Source organism: Thunnus thynnus, chromosome 12 (genome assembly GCF_963924715.1).
Source record: "Thunnus thynnus chromosome 12, fThuThy2.1, whole genome shotgun sequence".
Lineage (NCBI taxonomy): Eukaryota > Metazoa > Chordata > Actinopteri > Scombriformes > Scombridae > Thunnus > Thunnus thynnus.
The window spans coordinates 31559081-31580821 of record NC_089528.1 but is presented as its reverse complement, the minus strand read 5'-3'; the positions used below and the strand labels follow the sequence as shown (position 1 = coordinate 31580821).

General features: G+C 38.1%; 1 protein-coding gene across 4 annotated transcripts; it reads left to right on the top strand.

Annotated features, from left to right (window-relative positions):
• Positions 1-3419: 3419 nt before the first annotated feature.
• On the top strand, positions 3420-21485 carry LOC137194757 (CYFIP-related Rac1 interactor B-like). 4 transcript variants are annotated; one of them, XM_067606885.1, is made up of 11 exons: positions 3420-3684; positions 7468-7541; positions 7644-7765; positions 9046-9151; positions 9677-9813; positions 11181-11258; positions 11539-11655; positions 14869-14948; positions 15071-15197; positions 17088-17158; positions 18406-21485. In XM_067606885.1, exons 2-11 carry the CDS (start codon positions 7469-7471, stop codon positions 18473-18475), a joined length of 981 nt encoding a protein of 326 aa, XP_067462986.1. In that variant the 5' UTR covers positions 3420-3684; position 7468; the 3' UTR covers positions 18476-21485. The 4 variants fall into 4 exon arrangements, with proteins under 4 accessions (XP_067462986.1, XP_067462987.1, XP_067462988.1 ...); XM_067606886.1 differs by having other exon boundaries at positions 7465-7541; XM_067606887.1 differs by lacking the exon at positions 3420-3684 and adding an exon at positions 3780-4000.
• The last annotated feature ends 256 nt before the right edge of the window (positions 21486-21741 follow it).

Sequence of the window (21741 nt, the reverse complement as noted above, 5' to 3'; positions counted from 1 at the left end):
GTAAAATATTAGTCCAGTGTTTCCCAAACTAGGGGTGGGGCCCCCCCAAAGGGTCAGCAGATAAATCTGAGGGGTCATGAGATGATTAATGAGAGAGGAAAGAAGAAAAAGTTCTGATATACAAATCTGTTTTCAGTTTTCTCTAATCTTTTCTCTAAATCACTATTTGGTGGAGCTGTTAACAACTCATAGACATGTGAAATGTGACCCCGACTACACACTGCTTTTTGTAAGACGTCAAAAGCCAAAAAGGTTGGAAACCACTGGTTTCATCTTTAACAATGTGTTGTATTTTAAAAGCTTGTTATATTATCCATTGTGTCAAATCTTCATCTGAAAAGTAACTAAAGCTGTCAAATAAATGTAGTGGAGTAGAAAGTACAATATTTCCCTCTGAAATGTAGAAAGTAGCATCACATGGAAATACTCAAGTAAAGTACTATCCTTGAGTAAATGTACTTAGTTACTTTCCACCACTGCTTATTTGAGGTGCAGATTTGGAGAGGGTCCTTAGTCCTCCTCTCCCTCCCTCACAGTGATGTCCAGCAGGTGGCAGCAGATCTCTGACTGTGGCCTCATGACTTCAGTTGGATATAATAACTGTTGACAGTGGTGTCTGGTGTCAGTGGCTCTCATGAATGATGCTGCTGTTGTTACTACTAAAACTCACCAGTTTGAACTGAAAAATTTCAGTTCCATGTTTAAGACAATGAAATTTCTGCTGCAGAGCTCCAACAAACAAACATCAGAATCACACAGATGGGAGAAGCTTCACTTCACGTCACAGATTGTGCTTTTAATGACTTAAAACAACCTGTATTGGTAATTATTTCTTTTTTTTTTTTTTACATTTAATACTTGTATCTGTATTGTATGGAAAACAATTTCATGCTAATTCAAATGTTGGATTTTTAACATCAAGATTATGATAAACTAAGTCAAAGTCAAGATAACGAGACATTAAAATTCCTAATTATGGGATTGTTACAGCAGTGTACTGGTGACACCATTATGAAACAGTCTACTCAGTTTCTGGTTACAATGAGACATTTTTCATCTTACAAGATATTTTTTATGACATAATGACATATATTTCTCCTTATTGCTGGATACCAAATTATTCAGTTTGAATCTTGTTACATCAAGAAATCTTTAAAACGTGTTACATTGTTTTTAAAAAAAAGTTATAATATGACAAGTTATAACAATAAGTTTGTGGGTTTTTTTGTTTTTGTTTTAACTACATACCAACTTATGAAGGAACAAGAAGTTTCTTGTTGTCAGTTGGTAGAGTGTGTCATTATAACAGAGAGGTTTCTTATTTAACATCATATGTTGGTTTTGTGTTTTAACCAGAATGTTTCTTCATAAAACATATCAAGTTCTTTTTTATAATAAAAAACTTTCTTCTTAAAATGGAATAATGTGGTTTAGTAATGACAAAAAAAACACCAGCACATCATCTCAATAATCAAGACCTCCACAAACACTGTCAGATCGTAGCCTCTGCACCAGTCAGTCTATGCTTCAAGCCATTTTCATACATTACCAGTTTTCTTGTTGCCTGTTTTCCCCTTACCTAACCCTGTCTCCTGTTCCCTGCAGTTCCATCTGCTCTGTCTCCAGCCCCTCGTCTCATCTCATCAGCCCTGCTTCCCTGCCCTGGACCCCCGTTCTCCCAAGCTTCCAGCCCAATCTTCAGCCCCAGGTTCCAAGCTTCCAGCCCAAAGCTCAGCTCCTGGTCACCCCCGGTCTCCCTTTGAAGGGACTCATCTTGCCATTTTCATGGGGTACCATGGAGTCTCCAAAAGGAGGCGTGGTCCCCATGGCTCCGGACACCACTGGCTCTCTCAGCAGTCCGGCACCACCAAGGCTCCGCTGCCCAGCACAACTACTGACACCCAGCCTGTTTCTGTGCTGCAGCCTTTCCCTGTTCTTGCTGAGCTGCAGCATTACCTTGGTCCTGAATTGCAGCGGTCCCCTGTTCCTGCTTAACTGTAGTGGTCTCCTGTTCCTGAGCTGCAGCAGCCCTCTCTTCCTGTGTAGCAGAAATCCGCTGAGCCCGAGCTGCAGCAGTCACTGGTTCCTGCTGAGCTGCAGCAGTCCTCTGTTCCTGAGATGCAGCAGTCACTGGTCCCTGCTGAGCTGCAGCAGTCCTCTGTTCCTGAGATGCAGCAGCCCTCTCTTCCTGCTGAGCTGCAGCAGTCCCCTGTTCCTGAGCTGCAGCAGTCACTGGTCCCTGCTGAGCTGCAGCAGTCCTCTGTTCCTGTGGCTCCTTCCGCTCACCTTCCTGTCTTCCTCCAGTGATCTCCACTATGTCATCGGCTGCCAGGTTGTCCTCCAGAGCACCTTTCAATGAAACATTTTGATTAAAAGGCAAATTATTTCTGAGGTACCTCATAAATAATTAAGATCTAATAAGTATAATTATGAGCTAATAAGTGATAATTTTGACTTTTCAGTCAAACTTATTAGAAATTAAGTCACAATTTTGAGAAATTAAGTCACAATTTTGAGATACCATGTCAAAATTAAGAAAACCCAACTTTTTGGGTTGATCAATTGATTAATTTGACAACTTTTTCTTCTTTTGAATTTCTCATAATTTTCAATTTAGAGAGTCAGAAAGTTACTTTTTAAGTTATACCTAAGGGATGGTAAGTCAAAATTACAAAGTTCTTCTCAAAAATATGACTTAATAAGTCAAAATTATGAGATAAAAAGTCAAAATTATGACTTTGTAAGTGAAAAATGTGTTTTTAGAGTCCAAACTAAATGACATAATATAGTAAATTATATTATGTCACAATTTTGAGATACTCATTTTGATTTGAGAAGTCAAAATTATGAGATACTACCTAAAAAATATGAATTAATAAGTCATCATTCAGACATTTTTAAAGTCATAATTGTGAAACATTGAAGGACCAGTGAGCAAGATTTAGTGGCATTTAGGAGTCAGCCGCCATTCAACATGGTGAGCTCTGTGGACAAGGACTTGCTCCCTATTTAGATATAAAGGGCTCATTTCAAGGTTATGAAAACATGATTCTTATTTTTTTATTCTAATTACAACATACTTATGAATATTATATTCCATTTCTGTGAAGTCCGTTCTGCTAGATGCGACTATATTCTACACACTGCACCTTGAAAGCACAATTTTGAGATACTAGGTCAAAATTAAGTAAATAAAACTTAAAATTAGATTAACTAGACAGCTTCTTCTACTTTTAACTTTCTCATAATTTTGATTTAGAAAGTCAGAACTGTGACTTTCTCATAATTTTGTCTTTCCACCACAGTATTATTATTTTTTTACCATTCCTAACTGTTTATCGTTTTTTTTCTTTTCTTGGCAGAATTAATCTTCCATACATGCCTCAAAAGTCGCCCCTCTGTGTCTGTTACAGTCGCAGCGGAGCTCAGGTTGCCTCCGTCGGCCGACTGTGAGTTTGCAGTCGCAGCTTGTGCCTTCACGGCTCATTGATTGGCTCAGAGTTCAGTTCCTCCTGAGGAAATCACTCCTTTTATAGTTAACGGAGCGCCGAGCGGCTGTTTTCCGGGTTCACACTCACTCAGCATGTAGAGGAGGCGGACCGCCGGGAGACACCTGGACCACCGCTTACACACCGGATCCAGACACGGTATCGATCCCCAGATATCGATCAGCTATCACTGCAGGTGAGGGGCGGATGGGTGGTGTTTCTGCACGGGGGAGGGAGGGAGGGGGGGATCTGGTGGATGAGGAGGGGAGGGGATCAGTCTTCTGGGTGGATCAGATCAGACATGTCAGGTCCTGCAGACTACTGCAGCAGTCTCACCAGGAAAAGGTCTCAGTCTGACTGTAAGGTTCAAAGTTCAACTTTACCTTCTTTACTTGTTCTGTTTTTACTCTTAAGTCAGTTATAAGGAGGCGACGCTTCGGTTTGATGGACGTTTTTATTTCTGCTCTGAGATCAGATTAGTGAAACATCAACATCACGGAGGTTTACTGAAGGTATGTGACGACACCAACAAAACAAGGGCAGCAGATGTGTTTCTACGTACTGTAATAAGCAGCCAAGTAACCTGCATTTACCAGGGTATAAAGTCCAGCTGAGAGGTATTTATACTTCAAATCTTTCTATTTTGTCAAACTTTATACTTTTTATATGATATGAAAATCATCAAATATGATCTGTAGTGGAAGAAGTATTCGAATCCTTTATATCAAAACCACAAAACACTGCACACACAATATTCCAGTACAAGTAAAACTACTGCATTCCAGATATTACTGGAGTAATAGCACAGATGTGTAGGCAGCTAAATCTAGAATTGAGTATCAAAGAGAAAGAGGAGCTAGTTTCACAGTAGTGTTCAATGTTTGATGTGTGAAACTTGAAGCAGATTCACACATCGAACATTGACCACTATTTAAAATGTTGCAGCTCTGTCTGACTCCTGCACGCTGCTGCTGCTGCTGCTGCTGCTTTATCATTAAATGTGCAGCAGTGCATCATGTTCAAATGTGAATGAATCTCCAGCCATCAAGACACATGTGGTGTACAGGAAACTTTGTATTGATTAAACAGCTCAACAATTCGTGCAAGTAATGTGACATTAAAATACAGTTTCCATGTTAACAGTGGTGGAAATACCGTGATGTTAAAATACTCTGCACAAGTTCTGCATTTAACATCTCATTTTAGTAAAAGAAGAAGAAGCTAAATATACTTGAAGCATCGAAAGTAAAAGTACTCGTGTAGAATGGATCCTGTCAGTGTGTTATGTGATTATATATTATGATATTGATTATTATCACTGATGTAGCAACATGTAAACGGCTACTGGTTGAGAACAAGCTAACTATGTTCTGTTGGGTAGTTTAATCCAAATCCACAAAGTAACAAGTATCTCCAGCTGTCATATAAATGTTGTGGAGTAAAAACTACAATATTTTCTTCTGAACTGTTGTGAGAATAAAAGTGTAAAGTAGCATAAAGTACCTCAGAATGGTGCTTTAGTGCAGCACTTGTAAGCAGCAGGTTTAGACTTTGCTGTCAGATAAATGTAAAAGACAAAATCATCTCAACTCAAGGAACACTTCCTAGCTTTTTTTTTTTTTTTTTTTTTGAGCTTTCAACTGCATGTCAGTGTCATCACAGGAGCGACGTTGTTGGTCAGTGATTAACAATATTACAACAATATAATGGTTAAGTGTTGTAGCTGAAGCTCGAAACCATATATGAAGTAATAAATGATTAATTACATAAGTAATAAATACAGAATGTTATTGGTTGCTATAGAAACAAGAAGGTTAATTAGTCTCCTTAAAATGTTCGTCTCTGGGGGCTGCAACTAATGATGATTTTCATTATCAATGAATCCATTATTGTCTCAATCAATTGATTGGTCATTTAGTTCATAAAAATTGCCCACAGTGTCAAAAAAATATTCAATTTATTGTCATGTTTGATAAAGAAAAGCAGCAAATCGTCACATTTGAGCAGCTGAGAGCAGAGACACAAAAAATGACTGATTCATCAATCGATTCATCGTTTGATTATTAAAAGACTGATCGTTGCGTCTCAAATCTCGTTAAAGTTCACAGGTGGATGTTTGTATGTTTATGACACAAATGAACAACAAAAAAACAAGACGTTTAAGTTCCATCTGTAGCAGCAACAACACTGAAATATTGATCACATGTTGCATCTCTATAAACTGCATATCATTAAAACAACCTGAAATGATCCCACAGCTCTTCAAATTCAAGAAGGATGTTACATACAGTTTATACGAAACACTTCTCTCCTCTCAGTTTAAGGTTTTACTAAAAGATTCTCGTTGCTTACAGTTCAATAAAAGACGTTATTGAGTCTTTTGATTCACAACTATATTCAACACAAATAAACTTCTGTTAATGGGGAAATTGAGGGAATTTAAGGGAAGTAAACTAGTGTGATTTGGTTTGAAGAGTTCTGCAGCTGAGCTATTTTTACACTGTGCTGTCACGACTTTAACAATGTGGAGTCGATGAATCTTTGTTCAGTTGTCGTTGGAGGACGACGACCGTGTGCGTTTTGGTCTCTCTAGTCAGAAGTGTGGTGTTGTTTTCTGAGCGTTTTACCTGATCAGTCTGCAGCACTTCCTTTGATTTAAATTTAGGCCAAACTTTCAGAGACTTCATCACTTCCTCTTTTTACTGCTTTTAACCAGAAGACGTTGCTTCCGGTTCACTTTGTGTCTCACAAACTCAGTCGTGCCAGCCTGCAGAGCAGAAAACAGAAAGTTAAACTCTGCCTGAAGTAGCTTTAAAGTCGTTAAGATCATTTCATTCCAGACTGTCTGACGGTATCATATGTTTCCTTTATCAGAGTAAATATTCTACATGTCTGCTGCATCATTTTAAACACATTTCCCCAAAATTCAGCCTGACAGATTTGGTATTTTTTGGATTGTTTTTAGTGTAGAGGCTCATTTAAGTCAAACAGATGCCACTGATACACAATGTGGATGTAATGTACACAGGAAGAAGGTGTGTATTGCATTTTTATTTGATCAGTGCAACCGTGGAAAGCAAGAAAACAACAGAACAAAGAAATCATGGCTCCAGCTGTGTCTCTGCTCTGAGCTGCGTGAGGCTCCTTTACCGCCACAAACTGATATTCAGAACAAACAGTAAAGAAAACAACAGATCTCAGCTAGAATGTAAAATAAAGACGTGTTTGAGTCAGGGATGTTGAAGAGGTTTTAAATGTCTTTGAAGGCTGAGAGAAATCTTAAAGGACGAGTTCACAGTTTTTTTGAGTGTGTCTTAAACCAACAGTCAGGAGCTCAAATGAAACATGAAACATGTTTTTCTTGCTGTAATCGTTCCAAGAAGATGCCTTCATAAAGAAGAATCAACTAATCCTTGTGGTTCTGATCAGTGTGATGGTACTGAGGAGGGTTTATGAAGGTGGAGAGGACTGAAAATGTGCATTTCTGTGCAAAAAAAGCAAAGTGTGACAGTGTGCAGATTCATCATATGTCCTTCAAAAAGTGGTTTGAGAATAAACTCAGAATGAAATGATCAGGAGCTTTTTATTTATTGAGTCTGTGAGTTACAGGAAGAGTTATGAGCAACACACATTATTGTCTTGATTAATCGATTAATCGTTTTGTCTATAAAATGTCAGTAAGTAGTAACAAAAAAAAGCTTGTTATAATTTCCCAAAGAGTCAAAGACGACGTCTTCAAATGTCTTGTTTTGTCCGAGACATTCAGTCATTTGTGACAAAGAAAAGCATCAAATCTTCACGTCTGAGAAGCTGAAACCACCAAATATTTGACATTTTTGCTCTAAAAAAAAAGACTAAAACGATTATTCGATTATCAAAATAGTTGCTGGTTAATTTTTTGTCAGTCAGCTAATCAATCAATGGGTGTTTTATTGGTGAACAGCTGCTGAAATGTTTTCATCCTGTGTGTCGACAGCAGCATGGGGAACCTGATCAAGGTGTTAACCAGAGACATCGACAACAACGGTGGAAACTTCTTCCTGGACTTTGAGAGTAAGTTGAACACAGTAAACACACACACACACACACACACACACACTGTACATCAGCAGGGAGTGTGGTTTCGACCTTCGACCTCTCGTGTCTCCACCGCAGATGCTCAGCCCTCGCAGTCGGAGACGGAGGTGTGGGAGAAGGTGAACCAGGTGCTGACGGAGGCTCAGGTCATCCTGGATGACCTGCAGGCGTACAGAGGAGCAGGAGAGGAGATACGACAGGTAACACGGATACAGAATAGAAAACTCTCATCGAACCTTTTTATCTCTCCTCACTCTTCTTATTATCAACAGAAAACATTCAGGAAGCTTCTCGTGTTTATCTGAGCGTCGGCTGTCGACATCAGCTGTAGATAATTAAGGTTAAAGGACGAGTTCACAATCTTTCTAGTCTCTTAAAACAACAGTCAGGAACTCAAATTCCTCCCGTTCATACTGACCATTAAAATGACCTTACAATGGAAGTGATGGAGGACAAAATCCACAGTCCAAAAGTTTATCTGAAGCTAATATGAAGCTTCAGCGTCCAAATGAGTCAAATCAAGTAGATATCTTTCAACGTTACAGTCTTTTTAGTGCCAAAGTTCCTCTTTTTGTTACTATACTTCCACCTGCAGCTCAACAGGGAAACACAAAGACTGTAAATGTGTCAGATATCCACTTGATATGACGAACTCAGACTGCTGAAGCTGAATAGAAGCTTCACACAGACTTTTAAATGCATTGAAAACACATTTCAAATGTCTTTTAATATCCAGTATGAACAGGAGGAATGATTACAGACACCTGACTGATGGTTTAACACACACTTGAGAAATTGTGAACTCATATTCTGCACATTTCCAGCTCTATATTTTATTATATTCTGGGGCTCTACTGGAATTTCATGATTTACAGATAAAAACTTAAAATCTTATTTATTGTCGGAGCTCATATAGGTTTTATTTTATCGTATCTAAGCCACCATGTGATTATTTGTATACTCATGCAGTTCTGACACTGAGCACAGTGTGGAGCATGAATGCAGGAGGTGCGTGTAGCTCAGGTCCAGGTGATGAGGATCAGGTGTGAGGAAGAGGAGGCAAACAGTTTTTCATGACTGACATCCAAGAATCTTAATTAGCTGAATGCCTCTGTGGCTAATTTAAGTATATTATTTTAGTTGAAAGTCAATACATTTATCTTCTACTGGTCCTTTATGCAGCCCCTCAGTTCAGCCTCTGTCTGAAACAGGCCGTTTTTAGCTCCTGTCTCTTTAAGCCCCGCCCTCCCGATGAGCCCACTCTGTTCTGATTGGTCAGCTTCAGGAAGCTTCGTCCAGGATTTCACTTCTTTTTCTCCTTCTTTACTCCGTCACTCAACTAATCGATTCATTGGTTCATCGTTGCAGCTGAAAAATCTCCTGATATTTTATTCTTTAAAGATGTTTTATCGTTTAAATGTTTGTTGTTTTAACTTGTGTGTGTGTGTGTGTGTGTGTGTGTGTGTGTGTGTGTGTGCAGGCCATACAGAGCCCCGGTGTGGAGGGGGTGCAGGAGAAGGCCTGGTCTGCTGTGGTTCCTCTGGTGTCAAAGCTCAAAACCTTCTATGAGTTCACACAGAAACTCGGTAAGAGCAGCTCGCTATTAATAAACGTCTGTTCTTCATTCTTCTTCTGCAAAATACGCTGATGATGCGGCACAAGTAGGCTTTTTTAAACCATGATGTCGAGTCTGCTGTGTATTTTGAGAGAGAGATGGTGTAAAGTTCTTGGTAGCCTGATGTGAAATGCAACAAGTCTAACTTCAGGGTTAATGGTTGAAGGAGAATAGAGGCTGACATTAAACTTACAGACTGTGCAGCAGTTAAAACCCAAAAAAACTGCAGCAATGATTTTCTTGCATCAGTCCAATAAGTGAAAGGACGAGTTCACAATGTTTCCAGTGTGTTAAACCAGCAGTCAGGTGTCCATATGAGCAGTGAAAGAGGTTTTCCTTTTAGATTATTTGACTTTTTTAATACAGAACATTAGTGTTTCCTGCTTCTTGCTCATTTTGGAAAGTTGTGATTGGAGTTGAAGAAGTTTGGATGGATTGAATGTGGGGTTATTGATTAAAGGAAACTTACCCGTCCCTCTCTGTTCCCCCCCCTCAGAGACCAGTCTTTGGTGTCTCCTGAAAGTTCTCACCAGCTCTGACTCCAGTCCTACTCAGCAGCTGGAGCAGAAACAGGCTCTGGCTCGTCAGTTCGCTCACATCCTGCACTTCACGCTGCGCTTCGACGAGCTCAAGGTTCTCCTCCTCATCTTCGCTCTTCGTATAATCATTATAATTATAATAGTAACTTTATTTACAGCACTGTGCAAAAGTTTAAGGCACTAAAACTCAAGTGAGGATGTTTTCAGAATGAATACCATGAATGATTTTGTATTGATCAGTTAACTTGATCCGAAGTCATAGCTGAAGATAGATCTTTATGACTCTGGCTGGATGTTTGGGTTCGTTGTCATGCTACAGAAGAGATTTTAGACCAATCAGACGCCTCCCTGATGTTGCATTATAGAAAAGACTGTAAAACCTCTGCACAGTACTGTATAAAGCACTTTTTAAAAACATTGTTTACAAAGTGCTGCTTTATAAACAAAACACACAACAAAAGGAAAAATAAATAATCGATAGATTTTTAAATTACATATTTATACAGTTCTGCACTCTGTGCTCCTATTGGTCAACATCATAGAACATGTGATGGCAGCTGTCTGCTGTCTTTTGTCAGGACGTTGGTAACCAAACACATTTACTCAAGTACTTGTACTTTACTTGAGTATTTCCATGTGATGCTACTTTCTACATTTCAGAGGGAAATATTGTACTTTCTACTCCACTACATTTATTTGACAGCTTTAGTTACTTTTCAGATGAAGATTTGACACAATGGATAATATAACAAGCTTTTAAAATACAACACATTGTTAAAGATGAAACCAGTGGTTTCCAACCTTTTTGGCTTTTGACGTCTTACAAAAAGCAGTGTGTAGTCGGGGTCACATTTCACATGTCTATGAGTTGTTAACAGCTCCACCAAATAGTGATTTTTCCCTCTAAACTTCTCACATGCTTTCATTTCAATAAATGTTCAAATGATCCAATATTTCAGCAAAAATCAAAGATTAGAGAAAAAGTCCAGAAACTGAAAACAGATTTGTGTATCAGAACTTTGTTTTTTCTTCTTTCCTCTCCCATTAATCATCTCACCACCCCTCAGATTTATCTGCTGACCCTTTGGAGGGGCCCGACCCCTAGGTTGGGAACCACTGGACTAAACTAGCTAACTGTATATAAAGTAGTGTAAACTAGCTCCACCTCCAGCAGCTACAACAGTAACATGCTGCTCTAACACTGATGCTTCACTATTAATAATCTAATGATGTCATATATAATAATATATCAGTCAGAGGGACCAAACCACTACTTTTACTGCAATACTTTAACTACATCAAGCTCATAATACTTATGTACTTTTACTGTAGTAGGACGAACTGAGTTGATAATATCGTCTCCTGCTTCACCTCTGACACATCCTGTCCAAGCTCAAGGTTCACTGCACCTCCTCCTCCTCCTCACATTCTTCCTCTCTGTTTTGTTGTCTTGTGTTGCAGATGACGAACCCCGCCATCCAGAACGACTTCAGCTACTACCGCCGAACCATCAGCCGCATGAGAATTAACAACTTGTCTGTAAGACACGAAGAACCATGAATCAGTTGTTTGTTTACTGTGAAACAAGAACTCATGAAGCATTTTAGACACATTTCTCCTAAACTCAGCCCGACAGATTTGATGTGTTTGTCATCTCCACCATAATTTAAGATAAAATAAAACAGAAAAATGACATAAATGTCTAATGTACAACCACCATTTTGTTGCAAATGTCTCATATTTGGGTCAAAATTGTAACAATTTTAAATTATAATGTAAAATAGAAACATTGGGTGTTTGATTTTCTCACCTTTTTCAGGCCGACGCGGGGAACGAGGTCAACAACGAGCTGGCCAATCGGATGTCTCTGTTTTACGCCAGCGCCACGCCCATGCTGAAGACGCTAAGCGACGCCATGACAAAGTTCGTCTCAGATGTGAGTTCAGATTATTTCATTTCACGCCACCGAAGCAGGAACAAACGTGACTTTTTAGCAAATAAATCGACTGACTCAACACAAAATAACATTTAATAATATTGTTAAATAATAATAACAAAAGTTGAATTATTTCTTTATAGTTGATTTAAAATTTAATGGGTTAAAAAGCCGTACAATTGAAGTGAAAAAATAAACTACAAAAACAACAGTTAAATAATAAATAAATGTTGTTTATTACACATTTATACATTTATTTCACTATCTCTTTGTGGATTATACACAAATTTTTAATGTTTGCATTTATTTAGTATTTGTTTATTTAAATAATTTATTGAACAATTCACCTCTTCATTAAAATATTCATTCACTTTGAATATAATGTGTTCAGTATATATATAATGTATTTTTTTAATCAACCTAATTACACTTTTTGATTTTTTTGTTGCTGAAAAAACTTCAAAAAACAAGAAACACATAAGACAGAAAAATGTGACTTTTCTGAATTTGTACATTTAAAAAATGATTCGTTGAATAGAGTCGCCACAATCAATCAATCAATCAATCAATCAATCATCATTTGTATGGTATCTTTCATACAGTATAGGGCAATTTAGTGAAATATAGTGAAATAAAAACTAGATAAAATAAAGAAACAAAGACAAATAAAATCAATGAGGGAACAAATGAATAAATAAAAAGACTGTCGTGTTATTTCATACACCACCAGCAGAGGTCACCCTCACTACATCTCACTAAAGCCTCACTAACTAAAGCTTCAAATGTCCACATCACACCTGTATCGGTCGCATACTGGACCACGATTGGCTCCAAACTAGCTGTGATGTCATAAATCCTGCAGATACGTCCAGGTGTTAAGATGAGCTCAGAGAAAACTCTGAAAACAAACAGAGAAGAGAACAACAACCAGCTGAAGGAACAAGAAGAAACAAAGGTCATGAAATCATTAAAAGCAAAGTTTTCGATCTGAACTATGAAGCTGATAGTGAAGCCGGCAGACCAACACCCACCTGTGACAGGTGGTCAGTACAGGAACCCCCCTAAAGTCTTTACCCTGCACACCTATGACTGTTTCCACCCAGAACAACAACATCATTATTAAATATGCAGATGACACAACAATCGTCAGCAGAACAGGTAAATAAAATCACTATGGAGAGAACAACGACCTTGTTCTCATCATAGAGAAAACTAAAGAACTAATTCTGCCCCCCCCCCCACTATACTACTAGTGTTAGTATAGTATGACTCAGTGAACTGTACCCGGACTGTTCTGTACTTGTACAAATGGTGATAAATCTCTTGATTTGACTAGTTTAGTGTTTAAAGTGTGAGTTTACAGTTTGAAATAAATCCTTTTGGCAGCAGTTTTCTGCAGCATAGATTTATGTTCAGCTAAATATTATTTACATAATGCTTGTTTTTTAAAATAATGAAAAAAACACATTTAAAGGGATAGCTCGCTTTTTTTTTTGAAGTGTGCTTGTATATGATCGTTATCTGTAGTCAGTGTATTAACCTGCAGTAGATTTGGGTCGCTCGCCTCCACTGCTCTGTACTGCTGTGAACTGAGCCAGCAGCGAAACCTATTTCAGCCTCCTAAAAAATGAATATTTGCTGTCAGACAGCTCTTTCCTTTGGCACTACATTTTCTCAACCATAGAACTTCCGTATTCCTACACATGCTGCACTCTGAATTACACCACAGCAGCACTTTCTGGCCCAAACAGCTGATCTGCAGCGTGATATGTGGGAAGGAATGAGGAAGTTCTACAATTCAGTAAATGTAATGCAGAAGGAAAAGGAAAAAGGAAAGGACCCAAATCTACTGCAGGACGTGCACTAACTATGGATAACTACCTCATACAACCCCACTTCAAAAACATACAAATTATCCCTTTAATCTCTCACTAACCAGACATTAAACATAGATAAACAGATACTTTATTCATCCCAAAGGGAAATTAAAAAGTATTTAAAGTCTCCCTCAGATTCATAATTTCTAACTGAACATTTGGACCAAAGTTTTATTTTCCTGCAGATGAATCCTGAGACAGCAGCGCTGGGAGGAATCCCCAAAGACTGTAGACACTCATATTTATTAAATATTCTTTTGGTTACAGCAGACAACAGCTGCAACTAACGATTAGTCTCATTTTTGATTAAGCTGTCGATTATTTTCTTAATTTATTGATTAGTTGTTCACGATCAGTGTTTCTCGAAGTCCAAGATGACGTCTTCAGATGTCTTGTTTTGTCCACAACTCAAAGATATTCAGTTTACTGTCAGAGAGACTAAAGAAACCAGAAAATATTCACATTCAAGAAGCTGGAATCAGAGAATTTGGACCTTTTTTTTCCCCTCAGAGAACGACTCCCAACAATGAATTAATTATCAAAGTAGTTGGTGATTAATTAAAAGGACTAGTGTGAAGGATTTAGTGGCATCTAGTGGTGAGGTTGCAGATTACAACCAACTGAACAGATAAAGCTGAGCTGCTGATACAAGACTCCAGCTGGAGACACTTTAATATCCTTAAATTAAGTAATAAAAACAAAAACTAGATTTTTACACCTTTTATTCAAACACAAAAATAAATAATTTTGCTGCCTCAACAAGTATAAATACAAATACAAATACGTCATTCATAGAAAACACATTCACACGTCTCTACTACAAACTGAAACTGTGGACAAAAACATTAGAAAACATGAAATGAAATAAAAACAAAAAAACAAAAATGAATGTCAGCGTTGTGTCATAATGCAGCTTTATTATGAATCCATCTGCTCTTATCACTCACTTTCTATTTTTTGTTTTTACTTGTTTTTTTCTTTTTTTTTGTTGTTTTCTATTTGTTTGTTTGTTTGTTTGTCTCATTTTCATGAGATCATTTTCACAAACTGCTGTAAACAAATTAAAAGAAAAAGCAATGCATATTAAAAATAATTTGAATTGTGCTTAAATTATATATGAAATCCATCTTTCATCAGGAAATTTCTCTTTGTCTCTATATTTAAGTTATATTTGCATTTTACATTCTAGTGTTTCCATATTTATTTCATTATTTGCATTTTTTTTATAAGATGAAAATATGTTTGTCCTGTTTGTATGTTTTTCTCACATGACTTACATAATTGATAGTTTGTGTTTTTATTGAATCAAACTTTATTGTCCCGTTGTTTTGTGCAGAACGCAAACGTCCCACTTGAAAACACGACAGACTGTCTGAGCACGATGGCCAGTGTGTGTAAAGTGATGCTGGAAACACCGTGAGTCCCTGAACACATCATCATCATCATCATCATCATCATCATCATCATAACTGACAGGAACACCCACAAACCTGACTGTGTGTGTGTGTGTGTGTGTGTGTGTGTGTGTGTGTATGCAGGGAGTATCGCACTCGTTTCACCAGCGAGGAGACGGTGTTGTTCTGCCTTCGTGTGATGGTCGGCGTCATCATCCTGTACGACCACGTTCACCCAGCTGGAGCCTTCGTTAAGACCTCCAATATAGACGTATGTTAACGAGACACACACACACACACACACACACACACACACTCTGACATACAACTGATTGTATAAAATTCATGACAGATTTCTGTTTTTGTATTATAAATTCTTTATAATAACAACTATATTGTTCTTTTTTTCCTAATTTTATCTTTGATTGTAGCTTTTTAAATGTATATTTTTATACCAAACGTCAGTGTGTAATGTGTTGGTCGTGGCTCGTAGTGATGAACCTACAGAGAATTATCAGTGACTCTGCAGCTCCTCTCGACTTTACGGAGCTTTATAACGAGTTTCAGCTCATTGTTTATCTGTCCGGCTGCAACTTTACTGTTCTGGTTCACTCTCAGCGTCTCTCATAGCGTCGTTTTTAGAGAAAAAGCTGTAAAAAGTCACTGTACACTACCTGCTCACAGACACAGTTAGCTGTAGACTAGCTGCTGAACATAGTGGAGCATTTAGCAGCTAAAGAGCCAGATATTTCCCTCAGGAGTTGGTAGAGAGTAAAAACAGAGCTAAAAGAGAGTGAATATTGGACTTACATTCACCAGGTGGACAGAAACACGACTCCACATGAATGATAATGTTGCTCCGTAACTGCTGGATGTGGAAATAAGCAAGTGTTTGCTAACAAGTTCAACATATCAACTTAAAAGCTGATGATGTGTCAGTGTTGGTCACTACTTGTTTCTGATGAAAAGATGAGGACAAAGCATTAGTTAATGCAGGTTTGATAATGTGGAGAAATATAGTACTTAAGATTTGTTTTTAGGTACTTTAAAATAAAATAAAATGTTCTTATACATTAACATGTTATGGTTTTATATTTTTTCATCAAATAGCTTCAGTTGGTTTCTATAAGTAGTTTTAGCAAATTTTAGCTACTTTGATAAACTTTAGCTTTGTTGTAGCTTAAAGGGGACATTACTCTGCTTATTGTGATTTTTTGTTATTCATATCTTGTTCTGATATCGGATGTTAAACATGGTCAAAGTTCCAAAAGTTAAGGTGAACATATGTAGAAATGCTGCCTGCAAGTTAAAACCCAGGGTTTCAACCTGCTCTGAACCACTTTTACAACATTTTCTTCTACCTTGCTGACGAGTTGACATCGACTCATCATATGCCCATAAAAGACTGTTCTGTAGTCACGGTTGCTAAGGTGGTTGCTAAGGTTTTTCCATGTGTTGTTTGCGTTGTCTACTCTCATATTTGTCTTATTCCAACTCGAACATGAACGTGTAAATAAGGAGTTTTTAAACTGTAAATCATGGAAGGATATTCCAGTAAAGCCCAGAATATAAATACAGAGCTGGAAATGTGCAGAATATGTCCTCTTTAAAAATACAACTGAGTAATTATAATTCTCCTAAATCCCACAATTTGCTCCCAGGTCACTAGTTAAAAAACAATATTATTTATGAATACATTGTGGAATTTGTGGACAGTGTTGGGTGCTACAAAACAAAACTTAGTCCTTTTAATTATGTATGCTGTATTAATTGATTTTCTTTTTTGGCCACTTGAGGGCAGCAGAACAAGCTGAAAACACACAACACAAAAAGTTCCACTTGTTGGGCTGATTGTGTGCAGTGGGTTTCTCTGAGCTTGTTGGGTTGTTGCTGGAAACTAAGCTAAGAGAAAAGAGAAAAAATACACAAACAGGCTCCGTAGAGCTGAGGGGAACATTAGCCAGAGAAAAGAAAGAAGAAAAAGAAGAATAAGCAAAATAAATTCAAAATAAATAAAGATTTGGTTAAATTCACAATTATAATAATAATAATGAATGATGCATATTTCTCTGTTGCCCTCTCCAGTCTGATTTAAAATGTTCCCGCTGCAGCGAGATGTTTCTGGATGAATAAAACCTGTTAAAACTTTGTATTTCTGCAGATGAAAGGATGCATCAGAGTGCTGAAGGAGCAGCCGCCCAGCAGCGTGGAGGGATTACTGAACGCTCTCAGGTCTGACAGTCTCCTCACACACCACTAACACACACACCAACCACTAACACACCACTAACACACCACTAACACACCACTAACACACACACACACCACTAACACACCACTAACACACCACTAACACACCACTAACACACACCACTAACACACCACTAACACACCACTAACACACCACTAACACACACCACTAACACACCACTAACACACCACTAACACACCAACACACCACTAACACACCACCAACACACACACACACCACTAACACACCACTAACACACCACTAACACACCATTAACACACCACCAACACACCACTAACACACCACCAACACACCAACACACCATTAACACACCACCAACACACCAACACACCACTAACACACCACCAACACATACACACACCACTAACACACCACTAACACACCAACACACCATTAACACACCACCAACACACCAACACACCACCAACACACACACACACCACTAACACACCACTAACACACCAACACACCATTAACACACCACCAACACACCACTAACACACCACTAACACGCCACTAAGACACCACTAACATACCATTAACACACCACCAACACACACACACACCACTAACACACCACTAACACACCACCAACAAACCATTAACACACCACTAACATACCACTAACACGCCACCAACACGCCACCAACACACCACTAACACACCACTAACACACCACTAACATACCACTAACACACCACTAACATACCACTAACACGCCACCAACACGCCACCAACACGCCACTAACACACCACTAACACACCACTAACATACCACTAACACGCCACCAACACGCCACCAACACGCCACTAAGACACCACTAACACACCACTAACATACCACTAACACGCCACCAACACGCCACCAACACGCCACTAACACACCACTAACACACCACTAACATACCACCAACACGCCACCAACACGCCACCAACACGCCACTAAGACACCACTAACCCATCATTAACACACCACTAACACACACACACTGAACAACACTCATTTCTGTACCTTTATATACATATAGGATATATTATATGTTATATAACCAAACCAGAAGCAGAGAGTCTGAGAGGATCACAGCTGCACTGTGATTTTCTCTCTTTTGACTTTTATTAAACTCCATCAGTAACCGTATTCTTTTCTGATCAGATATGATCAAAATTTTATTGATTTGTCATCACATTGATCCTTCCACCCCGGCAGGTACACGACCAAACATCTGAACGATGAGACTACCTCCAAGCAAATCAAAAACATGCTGCAGCCAAATTAACTCGACGCTTCTTCAGCACAACTGAAACTGGAACGATGCAGCTAGACGAACGTGTTTTGGTCCAAATTTCAAAAAGAACTACTGAACAAACCTTAGCTAAAATCTCTTTGTTGTTGTTTTTTAATTCTCTTATGGATGAATATATTTCTTGTTGTTGATAAAAAAAAAGAAAAGATAGAGAAAAAGTGACTGATAGAGTGATTTTCTTGGTTGATCCAAGGATATCAAAATCAGCTGTTGTGCTCTCAAGTTGCATTCACGTCATGTCGGATTTATAGCAAACACAAACGTTAATAATAGTACAGTCGACTCTCATGTTTCTAGTTTCTTCTGCTCACCGTTATGAATTTCCAGGAAACGCTGCAGTGAACTGACCGCTGTATTTCCTGTATTTCTTATCAAAAACGTCCAATCAGTGAGATCCTTTTTACATCAAATACAGTGTTATGTTCAAGTTTACAAGTGAGGCTCCACCGCAGTGATGAAGACTACGATACAAAAACTACAGATCCCATGAAAATGTGCTTAACCGTAACTTGGTTTACGATCCATATTCATAATATTCACAAACACTCTTGTCTTCAAAATATATTCTATTTTGCCTTTTAAATACATGCATGAACAACAATATAGCAAAAGTATTTGAAAAGACTTTGGTACGGAAGGAAAAAAACAACAGAAACAAAAAGACAAGACTACCTCAAATTAAAAGTAAAATAGAAACACATTTAGATTAGGGTTAGGGTTAGGGTTATTGTAGCGTGATACAACAATTACATCATAACATTTAACTTACACAGACAGTGTTTCTCTAGTTGTATTGAATTATTGATTTAGGGTGATCTATATTCCAACTGGCATGAGAGCTTCTTATTTCCATTTTAATGTTTCATGTTTTTTTTGCAAGATTTCTGTGACTTTAACAGCACTGCCACGAGTCTTAAGTCAGTTTTTCACCTTTTTACCTGCTGTTTGCTTCTTCTGTTGAACTGTGACGTTAAACCTGAGATAGTCTTTGGGATTATGGGAAATGGAGTTTGTTAAAGGCTGCTAAAAACAAAAACAACGATATTAAAAGTTTGGGAAAAAATGACATAAACACGACACACTGTAGGTGTTCCGAGGCTGGAGTTTTAGTTATTTACATTATTACAAATGTCAGTGAGCTTTTGAGGTTTTTTTACTCTTCTGGAACAGTTCTGCTTTCACTTCAGCTCTCTGTAGTCCTCTTGAAACCAAGAACATCCAGTGATCCTGTCAGTGTGGCCTGTAGTTGTGGAGAATAACCAGCGGAGTCATCCTCAGGTCTGACTGAGTCCAAACAATCCAGTGCTTGTGACAAATGAACATCTTGAGCAACAAGTCTTAAAACTGCGTTCAGACTAAACTTGGGTCAGTTTAGAGTCAAGGAAAGTGAATCTGCGTTCAGGCAAAGATGTTCATGCGTCCATTGAGCAAAATAAATTGATCTTATTTGTGACCGTACAGAGTCAACAATAAAAAAGAGAAAAATAACAGAGGGAAGTGGAGCGTCATCATGTTTAGATCTCTTTACGTGATGCAAAGTTCTCAGGAAAGATATTCTGCTTGTTTATTGCAAAAATCAACATAATTAGATGCATTTTCACTATGACGACCTCTTCCACGTACTCGTGACCTACGACTTGTGTTTAAGGCAGTGAAACATACTGACTGTTTCTCTGTGAGCTCATCTGTGTTTCTGATGTGACGTGAATGCAGCTTCAGTTCAGGTCTGTTAGCTGCCGTTTGTATTCGAGGGTGTCGGTGGTTTAACGGTCTGACGGGTCATCGCTGCAGCATCTTTTCCACCACCAGAACTTTTTTTTACAGAACTCAGGAACTTTTCATTCAAGAACCCACAAACATATCCCCAGGAGGAACCTTGTTCTGGTTTAATTCCTCTGCCGCATTTCCTACCTCAGAAAAAAAAAGTTTCTATGGCCGAGGTCGTACTTTTCATCTCACACCATCATCAGGTCAGAATTTAAATTTGTCCAATATTTTGACCAAAATACCTGCAAAACTGATGAATTCCCATCAGCCTCAGCTGTACTTCAGACTCTCAGTGTAAAATCTCTCTCTGGATTTCAAGTGTCACACAACCTTCTCTTTATAAAAATCACACACAGGACAATGCTGTTTCCTGGATTTGGGTTCGATTGTAGTAGAGCTGCAATGATTAGTCAATGAATCGATTAGTTGGCAACTTTTAAATTAATCGCCAACCGTTTTCATAATTGATGAACTGTTTTGAGTCATTTTTTTAAAAGAAAAAAGTCCAAATTCTCCGGTTCCAGCTTATTAAATGTGAATATTTTCTGGTTTCTTTAATCTCTATGACAGCAAACTGAATATCTTTGCGTTGTGCACAAAATAAGACATTTAAAGACGTCATCTTGGTCTTTGGGAAACACTGATCAACATTTTAAAGACCAAGCAACTAATCAGTTAATCCAGAATATAATCAACAGATTAATTGATAATGAAAATAGTCATTAGTTGCAGCCTTAGATTTCAGTTCCTGTAGTTTCTGGATAACTTGGTGGAAAAGCGTCTGCACATGCTCAGTAGCCAGTTTGATTGATTGGACTGAAACAGCTGGTTGTTCCTCTGCAGAGGATGAGCTGCTGGTCCCAGTAATATCTGAACATGTTATATTTTGTGACTGTAAAGCAAACAAAAACATTTCAAACTGTTTCCTCATTTCATAATTTTTATATTCAAGTTTCCACAGTTCCACAAAGTAGACGGACCTGCCTGGAGGGTAGATGGTCTGAAACTGGCTACTGAGAGCAGGTTGGAATTAGCTGATAAACTGAGAAACGCTGTGATGAGAAACATGCGGTACTGATCTGACTGGAAACCTGTACGAGCTTTTATTATTTTTGCCTTGTATGTTAATGCTGCAGTGTCTGGGATTGTATGGCATTAAATGATGTTTAAAATGATGTTTGTGTGGCCAATAAAGTTTTTACATTTTTAAGTAAAATCTGTGTTTCTGTTTCTGGTTTTTGAAGATAAATAGGAAGTCACGGTTTTGTTAACTTGAGGTCTATTTATCATTAACAACATCAGCAAAATCAAACCAACAATGTGTTTCTATTGTTCTATTGTTCATGTTATACCAGAGTTATCATAATTATCAGTTTCCCACCTGTAAATAGTGTTCATAGGTATCTATAATTATAGCATCATCATAATTACAACTAGCATATTCATAGTGCCTGAAAACCAAATAAACACAA